This window comes from Epinephelus fuscoguttatus, linkage group LG5, assembly GCF_011397635.1.
Source record: "Epinephelus fuscoguttatus linkage group LG5, E.fuscoguttatus.final_Chr_v1".
In the NCBI taxonomy this organism is placed as follows: Eukaryota; Metazoa; Chordata; class Actinopteri; order Perciformes; family Serranidae; genus Epinephelus; species Epinephelus fuscoguttatus.
In genome coordinates this window covers 33156463-33180848 of record NC_064756.1, presented here as the reverse complement: position 1 = coordinate 33180848, position 24386 = coordinate 33156463, and the positions used below count along the sequence as shown (strand labels likewise).

Sequence of the window (24386 nt, the reverse complement as noted above, 5' to 3'; positions counted from 1 at the left end):
TTGTGTCAATGGAGTTAAATGGCAGCCATGTGGAGATGACTAGAAGAGGGGCCAAGAGAAACTCTGGCCCTCCCTTTGTCCCAGCAGTGAAACAGTGATCTTTATTCAGACCACAGGCCTGTTGAGACTCATGTGAGCCTTCCCAAAATAGACAAATGGTTGACATGACGTTTTGAAGATGGCGGTGAAAGAGTGCAGCGGCTTTCTGAAGAGTGTCACTGTGTTCTTCAGATCTGAAATGTGCAGCTCTTGTCAGGTTAGGAGTCGATAAGAAGTGATTGTTGGATTAGTGCAAGTGAAACAGTGTGGACAACTTCAGTTTGGCCTCATTTGAATAGTGATTATTGGTAAAATAGTCAGTAGATCATATGATTATTCAGTCCTTAGAAAATTAATCAGCAACACTTGTTTATATATCAATTTCCTGCTGTTCCCAATTTACTCTTGTTGTAAATTTAGATTTCAAACTATAAATTTAAAGGTTACACATGAGGTTCTGAGAAGTTGTGGTAAAGTTGGGCAATATATTGAGATTATTACAATATTGTGATATGAGAAAAGATATCTTAGATTTTAGATGTCATAATATTATAAATGTTGTCTTCTGGTTTTAAAGGCTGCATTACAGTAAAGTGATTTAATTTTATTGTCGCAGTATCCATATTGAGGTATTCTGTCAAAAATACAGTGATGTTTATTTTTCTGCAGATCACCCAGCCCTAGATAATATATTAGTTAAAAAATACAATTAAATAAACAATCAGCAGTTAAATGATTTAGATAACTGGTAGTTGTAGCCAGTCTGGAAATAGGCATCAGATATGAGCAATCCCTGTTACATAAAAAACACAGACTTAAAGCTGGGAGAAGACTGGGACAATGTCAACAAAATCTGTTGACCTTTTCTCCTCTTTCTTCCAGCAGTTTGCTGTGGCCTTTGATTTATGACAGCAGGGGCAGGGAGGTTGGGTCACCTTGCTTGGCACTGGGATGGGGGCAGGGCCGCTCTCCCGGGCTGGGTCATAAACTAATGAAGGTTTCTAATTTAGACACACCGGTAAACTAGGAGGGGTAATCACTGTTTCCGGGCACTTATTAAATGCAGCTTTGAATGAGCTTTTAGTCCGTGGGAAGTCAGCCCTAAGCAGAGGGAAGCTTTTGGGGGGGCGTAGCTTTTGTCTGCCCTCAGGGGCAGGTAGAGCCATGTGTTGATGGACACTTTTGTCTTTTCTCAATTGGATTTTAAACTGTTTTGATGAAGCAGGTTTCCCGCAACCAGAGATTACTTAGGTCTTTTAAAGTTTAACTCATCAGTGATCAAATAATTAACTGTGACCAGATTTGTTCATTTTTACATATCATGCTGTATTATATACTGAACAGACTAATATATACTAAGTTGTTTTCTGTGTTTTCATACACAGAAAGCCGCACACTCATGATTAACCACGACAGCTTGAGAGACTGAGAACAAGTGGAGCTTCAGGGTACATTACTGGGTGTCCTGAACATCTGTTGCATTAAATTCAAGTCAAAGATAAACCCATTAGAGCAGGATAAATCAAATGCTACTGTCCTACCTAGTTAAGAAAAACAACTTTTTACCACCTTTTTCATTTGTTGTTAAATTAAAATGACTTTGCATATATGCCAATGTGTATTTGAATACTCCAGTATCCATTAGAGACAAACAAATGCTGTGTTTATGCACAATGAAGTTGTCAGCTACCTGGTCTGTTGTTAAAATGTGCACCACATTTGTTGTTGACATCTTGTTTCACAGCAGAGTCAACAGTCTGTCCATTGTTTAAAATGGATTTCAGTTTAATTGCTTAGCTAACACCGATCTTATACTCAGCATCTTATGTCAACATCATATATAATACCTAAATATTCTCACTATCAACTGTTATCTAATTTACTTCAACTCTGCTAAATGCTTGCTGTGATAAGTACGCAAATTGGATTCCAAACGAAGCTGTTATGAGCCGAGGCCGCCCGGTCAGTCCCAAATGGTGCTGGGAAGACTGGGTTGTAAGCCTGCGTGAAGCCCTCATTTGGAGCAACTTTGTGTTTGACAAACTTTTGGTTTATTGACCACACACAGACAAGGCCCTTCCTGTTCAACTGGGGCCTGTCAGCTCAGTACACAAATGGGACTGTGAGAAAGTCAGGCTAGTGTTTACCAAAGTCTTGATGTAACACCTCTGTTCCAGACATCAATGCCTCCACTGTCACTGAGGGCATCTCCACAGAGATGTAGTATCTGAGAAGTGGACCCTCTCAGGTGGGGTGTAGAGTTCCCAAAACTACTCAAACCGTAGCACCTCATGGCAACGGCAAGTGCTTGGATAACAAAATAAAGAAATATTTGTTTATATGTTGCATACATTTGTACTATTTCTACTGTTAAAATGCATGAATGAGGTGTGATGTCGCAAGGGTATCTATCAATTTATTGAATTCAGCACTTATGTGTTGCAGTCAACATTTGTGCACAGTTTTTGCAAAAACAAACTGTTTAACCTTTGAGAACTACTGATTTATTAGTCTCACGTGGCAATCCCTAAGATTACTCTTAAATAAATAATGCTTTTGAATTTGTCTTTGTAAATAAACAGCAGTCAAAGTGAACCTTCCAAGCTTCACCTAGTTTCAGTACTTTGTGAATGAGTGGCTTCGTTAGGAAGTATGATGCTACAAACCCTTCTTCAAAGGGAACCTTAAAGCCACAATAGGGTCACAGAGATTGCCCCAATAATCTCTCTTGATGATGTCCTGCTGATAGAGAGGCAGCCAGGCATCCCCGGTCAACCGGAGTGGAGGTGGTTATCCTCATCTTAGAGGCCTGATTACATCTCGCCTCCCTCACTGCACTCCTTTAGTCATCGGCTTCAACCACCTTCCAAGCATATACTCCCTGGGTGGAGCCACTGTGGCCTGAGGATCCCATTTTTAACATTTGACAACTCAGCTGTGGGGTGTGTTTCATCATTTGCTGCACTCCCCATAGCTTCACTCCCTTGTTTCACACCAGCGAAACGCAGCTTTTGACATCTGGCTATGAAGAGAGACAATTTTGGAGGAATAAACAGTCGATCTGGCCTCAAATCTCGCTTTGATCTGCTGTTTTGGCAGGTAGCAGAGCTCATTCTGAGACTTTAAAACCACTCAGCGGACTTATTTTTGGATAGAACAGTCTCCTCAAAGCCAGATGTAAACGCTACAGTTTTCATAGATGTAAACAAGTAATCTGTGTGTTAGGAAGTTTGTCATACTGTTGTAATCAGATGAGGTCTGTGGAACAAGTGCAATATTTAAACTTCTTCACTTTAAAGATGTTGAACCTTTGTTCAGTTTCTCTTTGAAGCTGAATCTGATAAAATCTCCTGATTCAGTCGCAGCCTGAAGTCGATGTGCACCGGCTTCCATGTGAACGGCACAGCACAGAAAAGTCGAATGCCAAATCATTTAAGCAAAGTCAAGTTTAGCCTTTACACAAAAGCTCCCCCTCCCTCCTCCTCAGCAAGACGCATTATAAATAACGCTGGTACAATAAACGCCACCTTGATAATTGGGCCATCAGTCAAGGAGATGTCAAGTGCCTGGGTGGATCAAGAGTCCTACCCTGTGCTCTGCGAAGCCACAGTCGACCATGATGATAGCCTGAGCAGAAATTAGTAAGCAAAGCACCACACTACAGCCAACCGGCTTGATAACTGGTCATATTTGAACCACATTTCTGCGATATCTGGCCATTTACAGTCAGTTTCCCATGAAGAAGTTAATGATGGGTTATGTTTTGTTTTAAGTGATTTACAACAGAATACTGAACATCAGATTGAGGCCATGTCCAAAAACGCAGATACATTGATTATTTCCACAGTTTTGGCTCGTCTTCTACAAGAGCATTGCATGTTGGAACACCAAAAATATGTTTTTCATTTGAAAACATTTGAAAAAGGTTGGTTATGAAAAAATGAAACACTCCATTTATCAAACAGGGCTTTGAAACTTGTTGAAACCACTTGACAAAAATTGCCTAAAGCTGCTGTCTCATCTCTCACGGCTTGAAAGGTGGCTGTGAAAGAGTGTAGTTTGCTTGTTCATGAAGATGAGAAGTACTGGCTAGTTTGAATTCACATCAGGTGCAACAGATTTTATAGCTCTAAGTTTCAAAAGACTGAAATTATTTACGCTAAACGTCAGCCCTAAAATTTAAAAAAACATATTTTTTTCCTTTTACCCATAGTGCTATTTATCAATCTAGATTGTTTTGATGTGATTCATTGTTGGAAATATCGGCTGTAACGATGTCTGCCCTCTCTCAAATATAATGGAACTAGATGGCACTTGGCTTGTGTTGCTTAAAGGGCCAAAAAATCCTATAAAAATATCTCTTTCCAGAAATCATGACCCAGTCACTCAAGATAATCCACAGACCTTGTTGTGAGCAGTTCATACAGGAACTATTTTCTTCCTACCAAACTACACCCACCAACCGAATCACCTCGCAGAAGAAAGTGTGCATACTGTTAGCTTACCTAATACTACTAAGCTAGCTAATGTTACAGCTCAGCCAGGGAGGACGCCATTAATGTTTACATCTCACGACATATTGTAAAGAGCGTAAGTCTTTTGTCCATGAGTAGATGCACGCTTCCTTCTGTGCATTGTTGTTGAGTTTTTTAGACCTGTTTTGTTTTAGGTTTGTGCACCACAAGCCGAGTGCCATCTAGTTTCATTATATTCACAAGAAGGCCGACATCTCTACGGTCGATATTGCCGATGCTCAGCAACTCACACCAAAACAATCTAAATTCATGAATAGTACTACAAGTAAGTGGACAAATATGTATTTTTAATTTTAGGGTGAACTGTCCCTTTAAACATCTCAGTGTTTTGCAATGTCAGTCTGGACAACAGTCCTTTAAAATCCTATCAAAACACTGTAGTGTAGTTTGAAAACTTGGAACATTGTTTTTGAAAATAGCTGCATTAGTGTGGACGAGCAGTGGCCCACAACCAGTTTGCTCTGTGTCCACTGCCCTGCCCCAGTGATGGAGGTTGGGGGAGGGTGTGGTGGCCGCCCTGCTGAGCTCGCCGTGGTGTCAGAGACATGTAAAGACAACACCGAGCAGTTGTGACTGTGGAGGTTGCAGATCATCAGCAATTCCCTAACAGCAACTGGTGGCCTCCAGCCGTCCCAACAGTTGCCATGACATTGTTTTGTTTTATGTTTCGCCTACAGGAAGCGGCGTATAGCCCTGGCCATATAGGGTTTGGGGCAGGTTGAGTGAATGGATTATCTTTTAGTTTTAAAATCTGGTGATGAATTACAGGCTCTTGGTAACTTATTGACCAGTTCTCTCAGTTCCCACATACAGGGCTCTTTGAATACAGTGCAGTGCTGACTTGGAAGCTCTCACAGGGTGTGGATTTTATCTCAGGGTCTTTGATTATGTTCTCTGTTTTCAGCTGAAGCTTTGTTTACATCTGTTCTGATTGATTTGAGCTACAAACATTAGCCTCCCAGGCTGGGCTTTGATAGAAAACTCAATATTTGTACTTTTATCTGTGCAAAGAGAAGCACACGTTCAGGGCAGGCGCAGAACAATTTATAATCAGAGTTCTTGGAGGCTTTGAGGTTGTATATTTCCATCCGTGTTTTCCACTTGTAGCATTTCTGTTCGGCTTTGGTGTACCAGGATGTGAAGGCCTCTCATTTACGATAAGCCCTCCCTTCCCTTATCCCAGTGCTCCTCTCCCAGTCTCCTCCCCTGTTCTCCCCTCCCCTCTATAATAAATGTCATAGTTTCCAGAGTGGGAAGGAGGCAGTGAAGGGGGCAGGGCGGGCGCTCCGAGTGTAACAGGACCACAGCAACTCGTGCAGCCAATGGAATTCAGAGGGATTGCTTCCGTAGATGTTTTTTTCCCTCCTCTTTCACTCCTTTTTTTTTTTTTTTTTTTTTTTTTTTTTGTCTTTTCTGTAGTTGTCTCACCCCGCTCCCTGTGACCCCTCTTTCTCAAGGGGCCCCTCCAATCTGAGCAGTTCCAGCTATTTTGCTTGGTTTGCAGTGTTTGTGTGTATGTGTATATGTGTGTGTGTGTGTGTGTGCGTGTGTGTGTGTGTGTGTGTGAGGGCTGGGGGAGGGTTTGGTAGGGGATTTGGCAGCTCCTTTGATCAGTAAAGCATAAACAAGAGGGGGCTTCAAAATGGGTTGCATTGTGTTGGGGGGGAGGAGTGCTGAGTCAGGCCCTCTCGCTCTCTGGCCTGGGATAGAGAGCAGACAGGCAGGCTGGGATTACCGCAGAGGCCAAGAGAAACTCTCTGAATCTCTCACTTCACCCAGCTGTTCCAAAATCCGGGCTAATGGCACTTTGGGATCAAATTAACAGCGAGTTGTGAAGAATCACAGCGGATGGAAGAACATGATTATTGCAGGGTTTAATATATAGACTGCTGAGGGTATATATTTAATTGCATCATGGACAAACTCTTTGTTTTAGTCATGTGCATTAAAATAATTCAGCCACTGCTCCAATACAAAGAGTTGTGGTGTTGCATAAACAAGCTACTGGAGCTTGGTGCCTATTTGTTTGAGGTGAGGGGGGTCCTTTAAATGGGATGTTTCAAAAAACAAAAAAAAAGAACAAGTGAATAGTGGGGTTTTAGGTCGTAGCTCAGTCTGTGCCTTTGTCAAGCAGGTGAAAGCTTTGTAAATGTGGCGCCAGATTGTTAAAGCCCCTGACACTCCACAGTGTCCGAGCCACTTCCAGGAAAAAGGACCCCCTGCGTTGAGCCCTGGGACTGACCCTCCCTCAATAGAGAGGGTCCTGCTTGGGAGAGGAGGGCTTCCTGTATTAGCTTTCCATCTTAATCAAGCAACAAGTACCAACAAAGCACTAATTATCAATGCCTTCACAGAATGCAACACAATGCCCCCTCCCCCGCGCCCCACTCCTGTCCCGGCGAAGACGAGCCGTAAAATAGATGGAGCAACATTGTTTGACGTTACAATAGTTGTTTTGAAAGCAATCACGGGCTCTTAGACACTTTCAAGAAGCGCTCAGTTGAAATACAGTCAGATTTTTTTAATTTTTTTTTTTTAACAGATTTTTATTTGCGCTTATGTAATCTTTTATAACTTTATTTTAATCCCAAACCAGGGGCAGTTTCTCCATTCTGATTCATGGCATGCGCTTTAAGTGAATTAAAGAGGAAAAAAATATCCCAGCCCAATCCAAACTAAGAATAAAAGCCTTGTGTGAATCTATATTGAATTGTGGGTTCAAACTGAGTCCAAACAGACACACAGCTGAGTTTGGCTTCCTGTAAGAGTCATCGTTTACAGAAAGCAGGGGTTAGATTCAGTGTTTTCATCAAAGCGCTTGTTGAAACTACTGTGAGTCATCAGTTCCTGCATGTGACCTGCTGTTTCACATTGATACAGCCACTGGTTTAAACTCACTACTCATTACTGGTGAAAACAAATTGATATATATTTTTTAATGTATTTTGGCTGTCTTGTCTCCTTACAGCCACATTGATCAGACCACCACTTGGCAGGATCCTCGTAAGGCCCTGCTCCAGATGAACCAGGCTGCCCCGGCCAGTTCTGTGCCAGTCCAGCAACAGAACATTATGAATCCAGCCAGTGGTATGTATACGCTGACTTTGTTACATTTATTTTCACCAGAGAAGCAGCACAACTTACAGATAATGTTCCTTATTGTGGGTTTTCAGCATTAAACACTGAATTACAGTATTACAGTACCGTGAGGTTATTTCTGGGCATTTTCTACCTTCACACCACGTACAGTAGAAATCAGAAGCAGTCTAGTCTAGTTCTTACATGTCACCGAGACTCTGTGTACCTCAGCTCTGTCCATGCTGTTGGAATTTGCCCTAGGTGAGGTAAGACCAAGGTAGAACGTGACAGGTCCTGTCTGACATGTTTGGGAGCTCCGTGACTCACAGATTACAGAGTTTACAGATGAAGTCTTTCTTTATTCTTAGTTATTGACCTCTCAGCATTATCACAGCCTCATGAAAACAATTGTTATTGAAAACACTGAGTAATTTTGCTGTTAGGATATGACTTCAATATGAAACAGACCACAAAATAAAAAACAGACTTACATCATACTATTACTATAAAACATTAATACTAAGTAGCCACAACATTTAAAATGGGCTAAACCTTACAAATAGACCCCAAACTTAAAAACAAATGCAGTTTTCTATGATAATTCTATGATGATTGCTTATCACAAATCTTTAATCTAAAATCCACTGTCATAAATTGTGTCTGATCCTGTTCATCGCTTATTAAAGAATTCATAAAACTGCCCTCAGGAAGACGCTGCAGAGCTGCTGCAGCACCCAAACCATTTGCAAAAGAATTTATATACTTAATGCATAAATACTATTCACACAGTAACCGTGTCTGATATATTTGTCTGTACTGTGCATGTTGTGTTATTATTGTATTGTACTGTATCGATATGCAGATGCCAAGTGTCTTTTTTCAAAATTACATAAGTAGTTAATATTGCAAATACAAATTAAACTTTTGTAGCCCTCTACAATAATAAAATGAATTGCCTTGTCAGTCCACCAGATGCATTTTGCAGCAATAAAGATGATTTAAGTGACATGAACGGGCTGAAAACTGTATCTTATTAGATAAAACATGTGTCAAGGCTTTCCTTTGGGGACATAATTTGCAGTTGAAAAAAGTCATGATACATTACAAATGTGATTTGAAACATTTTGCAATATGCTAAGTACTGTGTATGTGTGTGTACTTGTATCATGGGGCCTCAGATTTTTTGGGTGATTTCAGATTCTCAAATTGAGATATTATTAAAGTGTTGCTGTTTTGGAACCCTATAGGTAAACCTAAAAGGAAAATGTTGGCTTTGAATGTTGACAAACAGGCTGGTCCTTGACAAATGACAAAGATTTATTACACTCTCAAAGATCAGAAGAAGTTGCTGCCATTTTTTTGGCTGTCATTTTCCCATATCGCCTGTTTATTTTTGTCCAAGCACGTGCACATTAGCATACACTCTATATCTGATATTACTGCCCTTTGAACTACTGTATGCTGTAATTATGCCCAATTATGTTGCTATATGTTGCACTATTATGTCAGTGAAGAAAATCTGAGTGAACCTCCAGCATCTCTCGAACTTTATTTTTGCCTGCGTCCCTCAGGTCCTCTCCCCGAGGGCTGGGAACAAGCTATTACATCAGAGGGAGAAATTTACTACATCAACCACAAGAACAAGACCACATCCTGGCTTGACCCACGACTTGACCCGCGCTTTGGTGAGTTTGCTATAGATGGGATTTTTTTGTCTTAGTTTAGTTCTTGATGTAAGTAAATTGCTGTGTATGTTCTAATTATTACATTAAGACACTTTATTGTCAGGTGCCTAAAAGTCATTGTAGCTATTTAAAGTTATAATATATGTGTTGTATTGAATTGAATAAGGGGAGCTGTAGCAGCATCTTTTTCTTTAACATGTGGTGTTTGGGGCAGCAGTTTACTTTCCCCAGTAGAAAGCTCTGGCTAATACATAAAGGATGCATCACAATTGTAATAGTGGGTTCAGTTCTGTATGATTCATGTCCATTTCACCACACTGCATTGTTTTGGAGTGACTACCCATAGCATTGGTTGTTGAAACCAGATTTCACCGAACCCCCACCCTTACAATCCGCACCTAACCTTTTGTCAGCCATTTTAGTGTTGGAGCAACAGCTGAGTTGGCCATTAATCCCCCACGCTGAGCTTAAGTTTGACAGTTAGCTTTCAGTGTGTGGTGGCCCAGGGTTGGTGAATTAGTGACAGGACCTGGTACATGTGTTGAGATTTCTCTGTGGCCATGGGAATGAGCTAATCCGCCTGTGCAAGGAAGACTTCCAGAGATGAAGGTTCCTGCTTATGTCACTCTGACTCATTTACGCTTCAGGGGCCGTCCCTTCATTACAGCAGCATTCCCCAGGGAAGCTCACCCCGGTTCACAAAGGCAACATGTGTGAATCAGCACGCAGCCTGTTATCCTGTTTAATTTTAGCCTTACTTTTTATCGCGCCCGGACACTTAAAGGACAGTTTTTCTGTAGGCAATTGCCAGTCGCACTCTGAAGGCAGGCTGGAGAGTTCAAAACAGAGTTGTAAGGGGAGTGGGGCAGCTGGGGAGAGATGGCGGCTCTGATCGGCGAAGCTCTTTGAAGATTTATAAGTCTTGAACACACAAGGCTGCTGGGCCCCTGAAAGCGAGTTAACTCATTATGTGCCATCAAACATCATTTAGTTCCACCTTAGAGAAAACATTTTCTGTTTTTATTAATTCTTATAGCTCATATTTACACCTTATGCTGCTCATCTGCTGTAGTTTGTACTTTCTGATACTTAAGATTTTAAGAAGAGTTGTAAGTTTTATGCACTTCAAACTACGTGATATTCTTTAAGTGTGGCCCTGTGCTTGACGAAAATCTAATTGTATTCTTTGAAAAAACATGATTGAAAAATTACTACCTAGTTGTGCATGGGAATGGGCTCCTCAGCTTCAGAAACATCTATACTGCAGCTATGTAGGTCTCCAATCATAAGCCAGCTGCTTTGATAATGGAGGCTAATTTGAGCTTTGAGAAGAAAAGCAGCAGAGCGCCTTTAACTGAGGGTTGTTGCCGGCTGGCTTTCCCCTGCGTGAGGCCCAGCGCAGGCACAGCCCCATTCTGCTCTAGCTCCAGACAGACTTGAATCTCTGCCAGGCCTCTTTATTCTGTGGTCCAACTCTTAATCTGTTCCAGACCTTTTCAGTCAAAGAACTCCAATGTGAGAGGGGAGGTGGGGGGCAGGGGAGAGGCAAGGCGAAAGGGGAAGAAAGAAAAACAGAGGAACAGAGGGAAAATGCCGACGGGATAAGCATGCATCCTCTTTAAGATCCAAGGAGGTGGTGAACAGCGAACAAGCCATGAGTGCACTGTGGCTGAGTTCGAAAGGGGGCTGGCCTATGCGGATAATGTTGTTTTCTGTACGTACTACTCCAGAGGAACAGCAGGGGAAAGCATACTAGGAGGACACTGGAGTGCACAAATAGATTTCCTCTGGGAGTTTAATGTTTTCTTTGAAGCCGTAATGTAAAGCTGCTTGTCAAACATAGTGCTACATTATCTGTCATGTGATATTTTTCTGCCTCGCCTGTCAGAGAACGTATCTATTTATATGGACAGTGTTGGTTTTATCTGTGGATTTTTTCTTTCTTTTTTTCTTGAGATTTCAACATCTTAGATCTCTGCACCCACTACTACACCATGGAGGTGAACTGAATTTTGTTTGTGGTATTATAGCATTTTAAAAAATCACATTCGGAAGAACTTTCGTGGCATCTACCAGTGAAGATTTCAGAACTTTTCCCGGTTAGAATTCATTGTCCAGTAAGTTTTTACCAGGAGCCAAATTATCCACAGAGGCCTCTTCCTCTCCAGAACAATTGAACTAGGTGATTTAAACTGGTTAAAACACTGAATAAAGCAGTTTCACGTTAATAATCAGCATTTATTGACGCTTTCGGGCTTGTCGCAGATGGCCTACTAGCCCAGCACCTGCTAACATTTGCTCACCTTATTTCTCTGATAACTTAAGATCCAGACATTCAGGAGGTTTTCACAGGGAGCTGAATAATCCGAAGAGATCTCCTCCTCTCTGAAACAGACAAACCCGGTGATATAAACCGGTAAAAACACCAAATAAAGGAGTTTCATGTCACAAATCGATGTTTCTCCAATGCTGTTTGGCCTGTTAGAGACTGGACACTAGCCCAGCACCTGCTTATGCGTGCTCACCTTTCTTTTCCTGGATAAAGATCCAGATACTCAGGAGGGGCTTAACTACATTTGTTGATGTGAAAGCGTAAATGGCCCTATGTAGAGCCAGTGTTTGGTTTGTCCATTCTGGGCTACTGTAGAAACATGGTGGTGCAACATGGTGGACTCCATAGACATGGTCCTGCTCCCTATGTAAATATACAGACAAACTCATTGTGTTGCTATATTTGCATTTCATTTTCATCAAAAATTTTTCATTTTTTGCTATGATGACAGTACTTTAATTCAACAGGTAATTCCAGCACAGCTTTGTTTTAATAATTCCCACAGAGGCTGGCCCACTCTGTTGTTATTTCCTGACTGGCTGAATTTTTTCCATCTCTCTCCTTGCCACGCAGAGCCAGGTCAACACAGGCTGGCTTTGCTCAGACCGTACTGTTGTACTACATGATAAAACAGAGTTTGTATCACATCCAGACTGTTTCTCCACTTTGCTTATCTCGACGCTCGAAACACAACACCTTCCCAAGGGGCCTTTTTTTAAACTTGTTAAATCGACAGCAGACAAATATTTACCGAGCCTTCAAAGGTGCTGTGCCCTGGTCACATAGAGAACTTCCCACAGCTGGCACACCCTCAACTCTACCTGCCCCAGGTGATCTTGTGGTGTAATATGCCTGACAACGTGATTGGCTGATAAGGGCTTGTGTTGCTGGCTCGTTGTTTTGCAGGGGTGCGTGAAGAAGACAAAAGGCAGACAGCATTACCTTGTCTCTTATCTGCCTGGCCCACCAGCTATCACCGCCCATATGTGCTGCTGACTTCAACCACCTCTCCAAAACCACACACACACACACACACACACACACACACACACACACACACTGTCTCCTCAGCTGTGACAGGCCTCCTTTTTATGCTATCACTCTGGCCCTGAACTGAACCTGTCCTTCGCTCCTATCTCACCCACAGATGTAATTCCCTGCTTTGATATGCTCATTGTTTGTGCATAGTTCCTGCAGTAACATTGGTTACTGTTAGGTGTTTGGTCTGTGCGGGAGTCCTTGACTTGGTGGTTTAGCAGGAACCCAGCTGCAAGACTGCTTTTGTCAACGTACAGTCACTCTTTCAAAACTCATGATCTTAAAGGAAAATTCCACTTAATTTCAACTTGTGTTTTATTTACATAGTTTTAGCCATTGTTTCTGTCAGGTATGATAACATCGTACTCACCACAGTGGTTGCTTACATTTGGGAACATGGCGGTATCAATGCAACACAGCCAACTGGGGCAAGAAACATGACCAGGCACACGATCAGACAGTTGTAAACAAACCAACATTTTATCTACAACTGCAGAAAGTAATAGAAAGTCTGATAGGTCAGAGTCAAACCTGGCAGTCTGTAAACTTTGATGAAAGTTTACAGGACAGGTATGTTAGTAAAGAAGGTCCGAAGTATCAATACTGAGTTACCTTTTATGGTGTCGAAAGCGCTGAAGCTATAAAAAAAAAACAGATCTAAAATCAGATTTGTAACTCAAAGCTGCACATATGAACCAACGGGGAAGACAATGAGTGGTCCTCTACAACATTCTCTCCGGCAATGAACCCATGTGACTGATATGCCGTGTGCGGGTTTTTAATTTAAAAAAAAAAAAAGAATATTAAGAAGGATTATTGTTTTAATTTGTGTACCTTTTTTGCTGCAGTATTGAGTATCATTTTTTACACTGGTATTGTATTGAACCCTTAAAATTCTGGTATCCTGACTTTAGTAATAACTTTACAGCAAGGCTGTGTTTTCTCTTTTTAAACCGGTTTAGATGTCTGGTTGTAGTTTCTTGCCTTGTCAGACTTGGTATTAGCATTATCACATGAGTACGATATTATTACTGATAGAAACATGGGTCAAAACTACAAAAATAAAACCCAGGTTGTTTAAAATCTGAATTTTTCCTTTAACGTGTGGCCTTGTGTATCGGTGAGTCTTTCTCCATATGCTTCTTCAAAGCTCAGGCCCTAACAGATCTACAGCTGCCGACATGGCCCATGTGCAGCACCTCTTCCTTGAGAACAGCTAATGGTGCCCTGATGGTGGAGTGATCCAGCCACAAAGGCCTCAGTATCTGCCAAAGATAAGAAACGGAGAGAAGTAACACTCTCCCATGGCTTCAGTTGATGTGTGGGAGAGTGGAGGCGGCTCCGCGACTCTGTGTGTGTTTGTGTTCATGTGTATGTGCTGGGGTGGGGTTGCTGGGGGAGGCAGCGTGGACGGTGAGGGAGGGAGGGGTGTGGGGGGTGTGGGGATGACAGGCAGGCAGGCAGGCAGGCAGGCAGGCAGGCAGGCAGGCAGGCAGGGCAGGGCGGGGCCTTCAGAGCTTCCCAGGGAGAGCCCTGAGCCGCGGTTCATTCAGCTCCTGAGATAGTGTAAACAGACAGTGATTGAATGGTGATGAGAAAGGTGCCGGGGCGGGCAGGACAGCACAGAGAGGCAGCCCCGCATGAAAATTGTGTCCCCGTCAAGGCTTTGTTTTGGTTGGTGCTTCAAGCGCATAAGCAAACAGCTCTCCTCATTGGTTCCATTACTGTTACACCCCTCGTGGTCAAGCGCATTTGCTTTTCTCTCTCTACTATAGTGATAAAATGTGTGACCTACTTTACATGCATAGATTGCAGCGCTGCTTTATACTTATGTTTATTAGACCCGCCCTTGCTAGAGTGAAGAATAACAAAGATTTCACTGGGGAACAGCTGTGTTTTCAATACACACACATTTGTTCTGATAATGTAAACATGTAGTTACCTTGTTAGAGCACAATGCAATTACAGTTACTCGGTGAAAGAACTTTGAAACCAAAACTAATAGTGGCACAATGATTGATGTTGGTCTATTTTAAATTAATCCATCTGATTTGCACGCTGGAGCCATCGGGCTTGGGTTAGGAGGCAGTCAGTCTTGAGGGATAATCTGTGATTGTTTAGAAGGAAACCAAGCGCACAATGAAAGGATAAGTCATAACTGATGCAACGTACAAAACTAACAAAGCCTGTCTTAGTCAGTGAGTGGGAGGGGATCAGGTCTTACAGGAACAGTGGTTGTTTCAGACACTAGCTGGAAAACTTGTGTTGGGACTTCCCTTGGCCTACACAACCTGCTGCACTGGCTCCACTCTTACAAGTTCACCTCATAGACAAAACACTTAAGTTGTCTGTCTTGTTGTGCAGTGTTAAATGCAGCCAAGCATTAAAAGGTGTAGTTGTAGAGACGGTAGTGTATTTATAGTCTGTTGGAGATCCTAAATATATTATTTATACATCCAGTAATGAAAATTGTCATTGTTAAAGCCGCTTGCATCTTGTAAGACTCATCCTATTTAATTGAGACCCAGAAGATTTTCCCTCTTTGCCCCAAAGGCATTTTGCTGTTGGGTTTCCCACAGAAGACAAAAAGATCTAATTGAAGATCCTTGTCCTCTCTAGTCCTCTTGCTATAAAGCAGTCCCAGACCATTTTTGCAAAGCTGAAAGGTATGCTATGCAGGAATTGTTGGTTACTGTTTGTATACACAGCATTCACATTTGGCAACTCTTCCTACATTGGCTAGACATACACTGCAAGCTACTGTACTTTTGTAGGAACCTCACACTAGCTCTAATGAAAAGGCAATGTCTTTAGCAAGCTAACTAAGCGTACCGCCGACACCTGTCTATCCAACAGAAGAGCGGTTAACTCTATATCACTCTTTATCCTCTCCCTCAGTGCTCACCAGTGAAAGTGGTCATTGTGAAATTAGCTTTGTACCCATGGCGTTTAGCCTCACTATATTTTTGTTGTTTTGGAACTGTCTGCAGTTTTGTTGCCTCCTCTTGGATGCGTGCTGCTATTACCTGGTCACTACCTTTTTAGAAAGTTCAGACTGTCCCTTGAGCGCTGTTGGCGGGGAGCTGCATGCCTATGAATGTCCTGAACACAGCAAAATAAGATGAAAATAAGAAAATACAAGCAGAGGGCACATAAATATGTCACCACACACTTTTAGTGGGTCTTCAGTAATTATTGCAGTCTACAGATTGTTTTTTTTGTTTTGTTTTGTTTTAAGAAAATCCTTCATAATTTACCTTTTTGAATTTATCATTTAGTCTCATTATGCAAAGTTTAAAATTACCTGTACATATGATATCATAGTAACAGATCTGAATTCCTTTCTGTCTCTTTTGCAGCCCTGAACCAGCAGAGGATCTCCCAGAGTGCTCCAGTGAAGCAGGGCCAGCTCCCTCCTGGAATCATGGGAAGTAACAACCAGATGAGACTGCAGCAGATTGAGAAGGAAAGACTGAGACTGAAGCAACAGGAGCTGCTTCGACAGAGACCACAGGTTAGGAATCAGAGTTAAAGCATTTTTTAAAATATTCAAAAACTTTCTGGAAAGTACTGGGGCTTCAGGGAAGAGTAACTAATTTGCATGAACACATCACAAGGTCAATACTTTTAGTATGTGAGAACACTGGACCCTGCTCACTAGTTGAATGAGGGAAGCAAAATGGTTGTTATAAAACCTAATGTATATCATGAATAGACCTTTAAATATGAGTCATCATTCATAGGTATGGCGGCGAATCTTAAGCTCCTTTGATCAGTCTTTATTTTAGCACCACCCTGCAATGAAGTCTCGTGAGTCATATGTGGTAATTTTATCACTTCCTAACTGTGATGTGTCACTGTGCCGCCCACACAGGGTGGTGCAGCCAAGTCCAGTAGTTTACTCAAGGCCGTGTCATACCTACAGAAACAGACCTTTATGATTATGAATGAGGGTGCCGGTGACTTTGTTTACCATGTCATTCACATGGGTTGTCTAAAGTTCACTGTGTAGGAAGTGACCCGAGAGTGTACATGCTCCAGGCTGTAGAGGGGAAGAGAGGATTTGGACTGTCCTTACTGAAAGTCCTCAGTGCACATGCACTGTAAGCTTAAGTGACCTGGTTACTGTCAACTTTCTGAAATCAGGTGGTTTGTATAATGGGGTGAGGGATTAAGAGAAACATGGTTGGCATGGATTGATTTCTGTTGGAGAATCCTGGTCTCTCAGCCATGTCAAAACTTTATACTGGGATCTAAATCAGTTTGTACACATCTTTATGAATGCAAACAAAGGTTTTAGAGTAACCAGGTCATTTCAGGACATGCATGTTCTATTTCTTGGCTCTCTCCAGGTTTGTGTGCATTGATTATGCAAGAAAAACATATAAAGACAATACATGAGCAGCTCAGGTATCCAAACTTCATACAGCTTAGAGAAAGAAAGAGCTTAATGGAAAATAAAATGAGGAGATGGGATTGTGGACCAAACTATCTGCTATCAGCTAGTTTCCAGTAAACCCCAAACTCCTGTAACATCTCAGATGTTTGAAATACGGAGGACCTACCGTGTTTGCAAATTCAGGAGAGCATGATTATAGTAGGAAATTGTGCACCAGTTCAGGCTATATGCTGGTGTAGGGAGTTCAAGTTTGGGGCAATAATTGCCACACCCAAATGGATTCCACATGGCAGAAGTATGATTAAGAGCGGGCGGCGATGTATGCAACTTGCTGGTGGCAGTCCAGTGCTGACGCTGCTCAGTCATGCACAAAAAGACAGCCAATAAAACCATAAAGGTTGTTTACAGTACACACAGCCCTCGTAATCCCGCTTAATCATAACCAGATTGTTTATATGTGTGCATGCGATTCTGGGATAAATGTAGTTGTCAGAGGAGGACACACCTTCAAGCTGGCTGCAAGTACAACTAGGGAAAAAAACAGGATGAAGAAACATCTCATTAGGATTTATTTATCTTTCTGAGAACATTGTGTCCATTTCTCCTCAACCAAAACCAATAACAGCTCCTACTAAGCACTTATGGTGTCTCGTGGCAGTTTTACATCCTTACTAAAAACATCACATCCCATTGTTTCTCTCTGTTGTTGTCTATGACGCGGTAAAAGTTAAATGAGATCTCAAAACGCCGACACCGCTCAAGTCACTTCACCTTCCCGTTCAAGGACGTATAGGGGAAGGAGGTGAAAAAAAAACAGCATGACCTCATATCCGTGGCCTTATCTGATCTGAGCATGATCTGAGCATGTGTAGAAAACAATTGTCTCCAACTGTTGTCAGCCCCCCTATGTAATCTGACACGCTGTATGGGGAGAAAAGGAGAGCACCATGTTGGCAGTCTGTGTGTAATTCCTCAATTTACAATTTTATGCGGTGCCAGCATCGCGGTGGGGGTAAAAGGCAGTTGTGATATGTTTTTATGACACTGTAGCTGTGTATAATTAGCTTCTGAGGTTAGCTGTGGGGTCGATTGTGTTGCTCATGGGATTTGTGCTTTATCATCCACAGGAGCTCGCTATAAGAAATCAGCTGCCGACCAGTATGGATCAAGATGGCAGCACGAACCCTGTGTCCTCTCCAATGGCCCAGGATGCCCGGACCATGACCGCTAACAGCTCTGACCCATTCCTCAACAGGTTGGTTTCATACAGAAGCCAGGAGTAGCCTCTGTGGAGCAGATTTTCCTCTAGTACAGAACAATCACAGCCGAGGTGTGCTGATTGACGTCGGTGTACTTGGCAAGTGCTTCCATTCTGGCTCAGCTCTTTAGACTTAATGTATCCTGTTTGAGCGAATCTGTGCGCTCGAGCTGTGCTCAGAGCTCCCTGAGTTACACAAGTAGTAAAAACAGAAGGCCAGACTCTGGGCTTAACCCACTTCACATGGTAATGTCTCACTCAGTCTGTGCTGGAGTTCATTGCACAATGATGACCTCTGGTGTACAACTGCTGCAATAATGACAAACAGAAGCCAAATGGTGGTGTAACCTGTGAAAAGCTTTTATGAAAGCACACTGTACTCAGAGTGAAGATGGACAGCTTGCACAGATTGAGCAGGAATGACACAAACGACACCTGAAAATGGCTGCGATGAAGAAGGGACATGCTGTTTCTGTTAACTATCTGTGAATGCTGCTCCGTGGCATTCTGGGTAATCATTTCTAGCAGTTCAAGCTCTAGTTCTTCTGTGAGCGGATGAAGTGAGGAAAGAGCTGAATAGCAAGCAGGCCATGAGAACATGTGGTCCAGTCAGTAGACAGGCCAACCTAATCTCCCCTCCTCCCCCTGTTGCCTCCACTCCCCTCCTCTCACAATGGCCTCATTCATCCTGCCTCTGCCATACTCTGCCTACATATTTTTCCTCTGCTAATTAGTATAGGCTTGTCAAATGTCTTCTATCTGCCTCTTTGTCTCTCTGTTGCCCCATTCATCGTTGCTCTTTTTGCTATATTCCATAACAGAGGGCGAAAAAGTGAAGCTCAGTGTCAGTGTGGATTAGTCGCCATCGCTGTTCAAATAGATACTGTTGAAACGTGGATGTATGCAGAAGCTCCCTGAGGGAATTCAGGCCACACTGTTACTTTTCAGCCTGTGTGCTTTTCATAACTGAGTGTGTTTGCTTTGTTGGATCGGTTAATTAGATTCACGTAGTCGGGTTTCAGAGTAGTTAAGTGAAGGTCATTAAGGACATCCGCAAACTCTGCTTACAGAAAAAGCTTTTTATGCCCTTCAGTCTGACAGAAATCAGGATGTTTATTGCTGATTGTGCAGAGTTTATAACCCAGATGTCTTCGTATGTTTCAGCGGGACCTACCACTCCAGGGATGAGAGCACAGACAGCGGCTTGAGTATGAGCAGCTACAGTGTTCCCCGCACTCCAGATGACTTCCTTAACAGTGTGGATGAGATGGACACAGGTGAGGCTGGGAGCAAAATCAATATGGTTACCTGTCAGACAGTCTGACCTGCAGCCTGACGTCTCTTTGCTTGGATAGGCTGCTGATAAAGTTTCTGCTGTGGTGCCAAATTTAGTTTTGTACAATGCCACATTATATTCATCATGGCTGAATATGAAAATATGTTGTGACATGAGATCATTATTCAAAGATGGCCACCTGAAGTCGCACCACATATTGTTCATAGAAAAGTTGCTTAGATTAACTATTTTATTCATAACAAATTCGAATTTGAATCAACTGTAGTATTATTAAAGGGACAGTTCACCCCAGAATCACAAATTACATATTTTCCCTCTTACCTGTAGTGCTATTTATCAGTCTGTTTTGTTTTGGTGTGAGTTGCCGAGTGTTGGAGATATCAGCCGTAGAGATGTCTGCCGTCCCTCCACTCTAATGGAACTAGATGGCACTCGGCTTGTGGTGCTAAAAGCGCCAAAAAATACTTTTGAAAAACTCAACAATAATGTCTCTTTGCAGAAATCATGACCCGGTTACTCAAAATAATCCACAGATGTGAGCAGTTTCATGTAGGAGCTATTTTCTGTCTACCGAACTACACCCACCAGCCGTGCCACAGTGCAGAAGGAGGCGTGCATCTACTGCTAGCTCACATAGCACCACTGAGCTAGCTAGGGTTACACCTTAGCCGAGGAGGATGGCATTAATATTTACACGTCATTAGCACAAGCCTCTCGTCCATGAGTAGATGCACGTTTCCTTCTGTGAGATGATACAGTTGTTGGGTGTAGTTCGATATCAAGGAAATAGTTCCTACATGAAACTGCTCACACAAAGTCTGTGGATTATCTTGAGTAACTGGGTCATGATTTCTGCAAAGAGACATTACCTTTCAGATTTTTAAATGTATTTGTTTGATGCTGTGAGCACCCCGAGCCGAGTGCCATCTAGTTCCATTATTTTGAGGAGAAGGAAGACATCTTGTCAAGCGATACCTCCAATACTCGGCAACTCACACCAGTACAATCTAGGTTCATAAATAGCGCTACGGTAAGAGGAAAAATGTGTTTCTGATATTTGGGGTGAATACTTATTCAGTTGTTTTTATGTACAATGGACTACTGATAATGACAGTGGCTGTTAAGCTGTCTTGGCTTGTTGATATTTTGCAATTCCTCCCACCATGTGGGTGATGCCACAGCTGTCAGAAATCCCCCAAATCTCCTGCTTGTAATTACAACTAGGAGTCTGATGTGACTGTGTTTTTTCTTTCTTCTCACTTGGCTGCTCATATTTACAGTCTGTACCAAGAGAGGAATGTGGCTCAATTATTATCTTCACAGTCATGTGCCAAGCTGACAAGATCTTCCAAACCATCTCTAGCTTGCTGAGTCAAATCATTAACAACATGTTTTCCTGTTCATTAGGGGACCCTCTTCCACCCTCCATGGCAACACAGCCCAGTCGTTTCCCCGACTACCTGGACGCCATCCCGGGAACAGACGTGGACCTGGGCACCCTTGAGAGCGAGAGTATGGCGGTGGAGGGCGAAGAGCTGATGCCCAGTCTCCAGGAGGCCCTGAGCTCTGACATCCTCAACGACATGGAGACAGTGCTGGCAGCTACCAAGATCGACAAGGAGAGCTTCCTCACATGGTTATAGAAGATCCGAGCAGGACGCTCCTTCCTCCTCTCGCCACACTCTGAACTGCTGCCTGCTCTAATCTGTGAAGGAGTCATAGATGCTTTTACAAGACATTTCAGCAAGCCTCTCTGGACTTCTGTCTCTGTCTCGGCGTGTAAGGCCAACCTCTTGTGAGGCAGTATTGTTCTTTTCTTTTCACTGGTGTGTTATCTCTTTATTTTGTCTGTGTCTTCAAGGCTGGCCCATGAACAGACAATTAACGCAAGGGTCCCCAAATCTTTCACAGATCTGTCAGTGAATCTAGGGCATCTTTACCTAGAGCAGGGGCCGCTCCTTACCCCTGGTCTCCCCTCATAGCTGCGCTGGGCGGGTGCATGTGCTCTAATGCAAGACCTGTCATCATCAGTTATCACCTGGAGTCTCTGGTGCCTCTCTTTTCTCTTGCAGTATAGCGTGAACCAGCACTACTTAACTGCGTTTGGGACTATTGCATTTAGCCTGAGTAGCTTTATATTTGGCCTTGTACATTTTTATTCTTTTTTTTGTTTGTTTTCAATGAGCCTGAGAAACCAAAAATGATGTATTTGAAGCATAAAGAATAATACTGATTTGGAGTAAAGGTAATGTGAGGCCCAGTTTGGACATGTTGGCTTGTTGCTGGGACGGGGGGGCGGGGTAGTGGAGTGAGAATTGGAGCCTGGGGACCGACTACATTGCTGCTTGGCTGTGCCAGCAAGTCTAAGTTAAACCTTTGATAGATCAAGTGCCTTCAGTTGTATTTTTTGAGACGCGAGCAACACGAACAATTACTAAGTTTCTGTAATGCGGCGGCAAGCATACGGCTGCGTTCATTTACCACACTTTCCTCTTTCTACTGTTCAATAATCAAAGTTGTATTTTTGTTTTATAAACACATTATAAGGGGATTTAGGGATTTCTGTTTTTTTTTTTTTTGTTTTTTTTTAACCCTAGCTTCTAAGTATCTCAGTCTTATCCAAGCCTAATTCAAGATTCATTCTTTTTATCTTTTTAGTATTCCTTTATTTTTTAGGTTACTACATATGTATGATAGCTTAGATCAAATGGCATTTTGCTTCTTGTTTTTCTTTCATAGTTGAATTAACACTTTTTTTTAACAGGGTTGACTCTTATCACAGCACATCACTTCACCACCATGAAGTCTGCCAAGACACAATGATTCAGTTTTGGCTATTTGTTTTTTTAACCATTTAGCTCCTCTTGTCTCTGATTTACTATATACATATTAGTGTTATTGTTTATTTGTTGATCACATGCAGCTTTTTAAAACTATCTTTCCTAAATATTAACCAAAAAGGCAGATCTCTCGGCTAAACAGAAACTACAGCTCTTTGATCAATTAAACCTTGTGACAACATACAGAGAGGGGGCGAGGGTCAAAATGTTTGACGCGGCCTTCCCGCAGAGGGAGCTGAATCCCTCTGCACAACGCTGTGTGTTGAAATGAGGGGTTAACAGACCACAACTTGGACAAGTTTAAGCAGGTTTAAGAGTCATGTCAAGGGGGTAGTGTAGAAGGCCAGGGTTTGACTGACAGCAGCGAGTTATGTGGATTGTGGATTTTTTTTTTTTTTTTTTTTTTTTGTGAAATAATTACGAAACAATCAGTTATTATCTCAGTCAGGAATTGTTGTGGCAGATTCCAAAGATGTTTTTTGTAATGACTCTAACACTTATTTTTGCTTCCATTTTCACCGAGTCCAGAAAACAGTATGATTTGTAAATCAGCCTCTGTATGAGCACACTGTATAAGCTAATGAGAAAATGATGTAGGTTTAAAGTGTTAATGGACATGTCTGAATAGGTCTAGCTGAGAGATTCTTTTTTAGATGGTTGTTTTGAGTGACTAACCCCGAGATTTTAAGGATGAGGTTTCAGAACAGAGAAGCAAGTGATTTTTCTAGAAGCGCTCACATGTTTACATTCTCTCTGAGTAAGAGACTGCTACAGCTGCAGTGGAGACAACACAACACACTGACAATTCTCTCATAATCACATTATTGTCATGTTTACACCATGTCTACATCTTTGCATGTAACCTTTGAGTAATCAGCCTGCCGTGCGTGCCCTTGGTTGAAGCCTCACAGGGTGTCACACTGATTCTGTTGCCAACCAATGCGTCATTGGTTGCATTAACTTGATGGATCAATTTTTTTTTTAGATCAGAGAACATGAACAATTTTTTTTTTATTCTGTGTGAGAAACCTCTTTTTAGTTTTGATTTTACTGATCATTAAATCATGTGTTGATGATGGATTTAAGATGGATAAACAGTGTTGGTGAGAACAATGCAACTAAAATGAGTGGTACACTACAGTGCTTATATTGCACGGCTACAGAGTTTTCATTTTGATGCAATGACGCATTTTGTCACACAAACCTGATTTTATGCTTACTTAGTGTGTAACTGTCAGAGCATAGTAGCTGTTGACTGTCATTGTAGCAGTAGAACTAATCACACAAGTTAAAGGATTTTGTATTTAGAGTTTTCTAAATGCACATGAAATGAATTTATATTCAGTAATGATCTGTTCTTTTTTTTTTTTGATAGATATGTGCATGTGTTTTAGAACAATAAATTCTGTTACATTATATCTTGCTTCATATGATACTTTGAAATTGGCCTGAAATAAAGTATATACTTTGTGGTAATATTTTTTCCTTTTGTGGTTTTGTATTTCATTGTTTGTGTATTCAAAAATGGATCTTAAATATTCATACATAGGATATTCTTGGCTGTTCCTACCCTGTAAGCTTTTATTGTGTTCATGGTGATATCTTAAAATAGCTGGTGCTTTTAGTTTACATTAAATGTGTGGCCTAGATTCAGAAGAATAAACTGCAACTTCTCAGTGAATAATACAGCCTTATATGGTGCATATGAGTAAACCACAGGTCAATAGAGATGAAAAAATAGTTTATAAGCAAATTAATAACAGTATTATTTCATGCAGTGCGTTTCCTGTGAGCATCATGAGGAGAAATGTCAATAATCTTTAAATAATTAATTTATAACGTTTTATTTTGAAAGTATTTACTGGAAATGTTGTAGTTCCTCTAT

General features: G+C 41.8%; 1 protein-coding gene across 1 annotated transcript in view; it reads left to right on the top strand.

The window, feature by feature from the left end:
- The window catches only part of yap1 (Yes1 associated transcriptional regulator), a 29746-nt gene extending 5769 nt beyond the window's left edge, over positions 1-23977 (top strand). The window contains exons 3-8 of the mRNA XM_049576293.1: positions 7543-7661; positions 9224-9337; positions 16067-16221; positions 18234-18361; positions 19529-19641; positions 21069-23977. Of these exons, the coding sequence (XP_049432250.1) occupies positions 7543-7661; positions 9224-9337; positions 16067-16221; positions 18234-18361; positions 19529-19641; positions 21069-21304 (865 nt within the window). The 3' untranslated portion in view covers positions 21305-23977. The remainder of the gene's footprint in view (positions 1-7542; positions 7662-9223; positions 9338-16066; positions 16222-18233; positions 18362-19528; positions 19642-21068) is intronic.
- Positions 23978-24386: the final 409 nt, after the last annotated feature.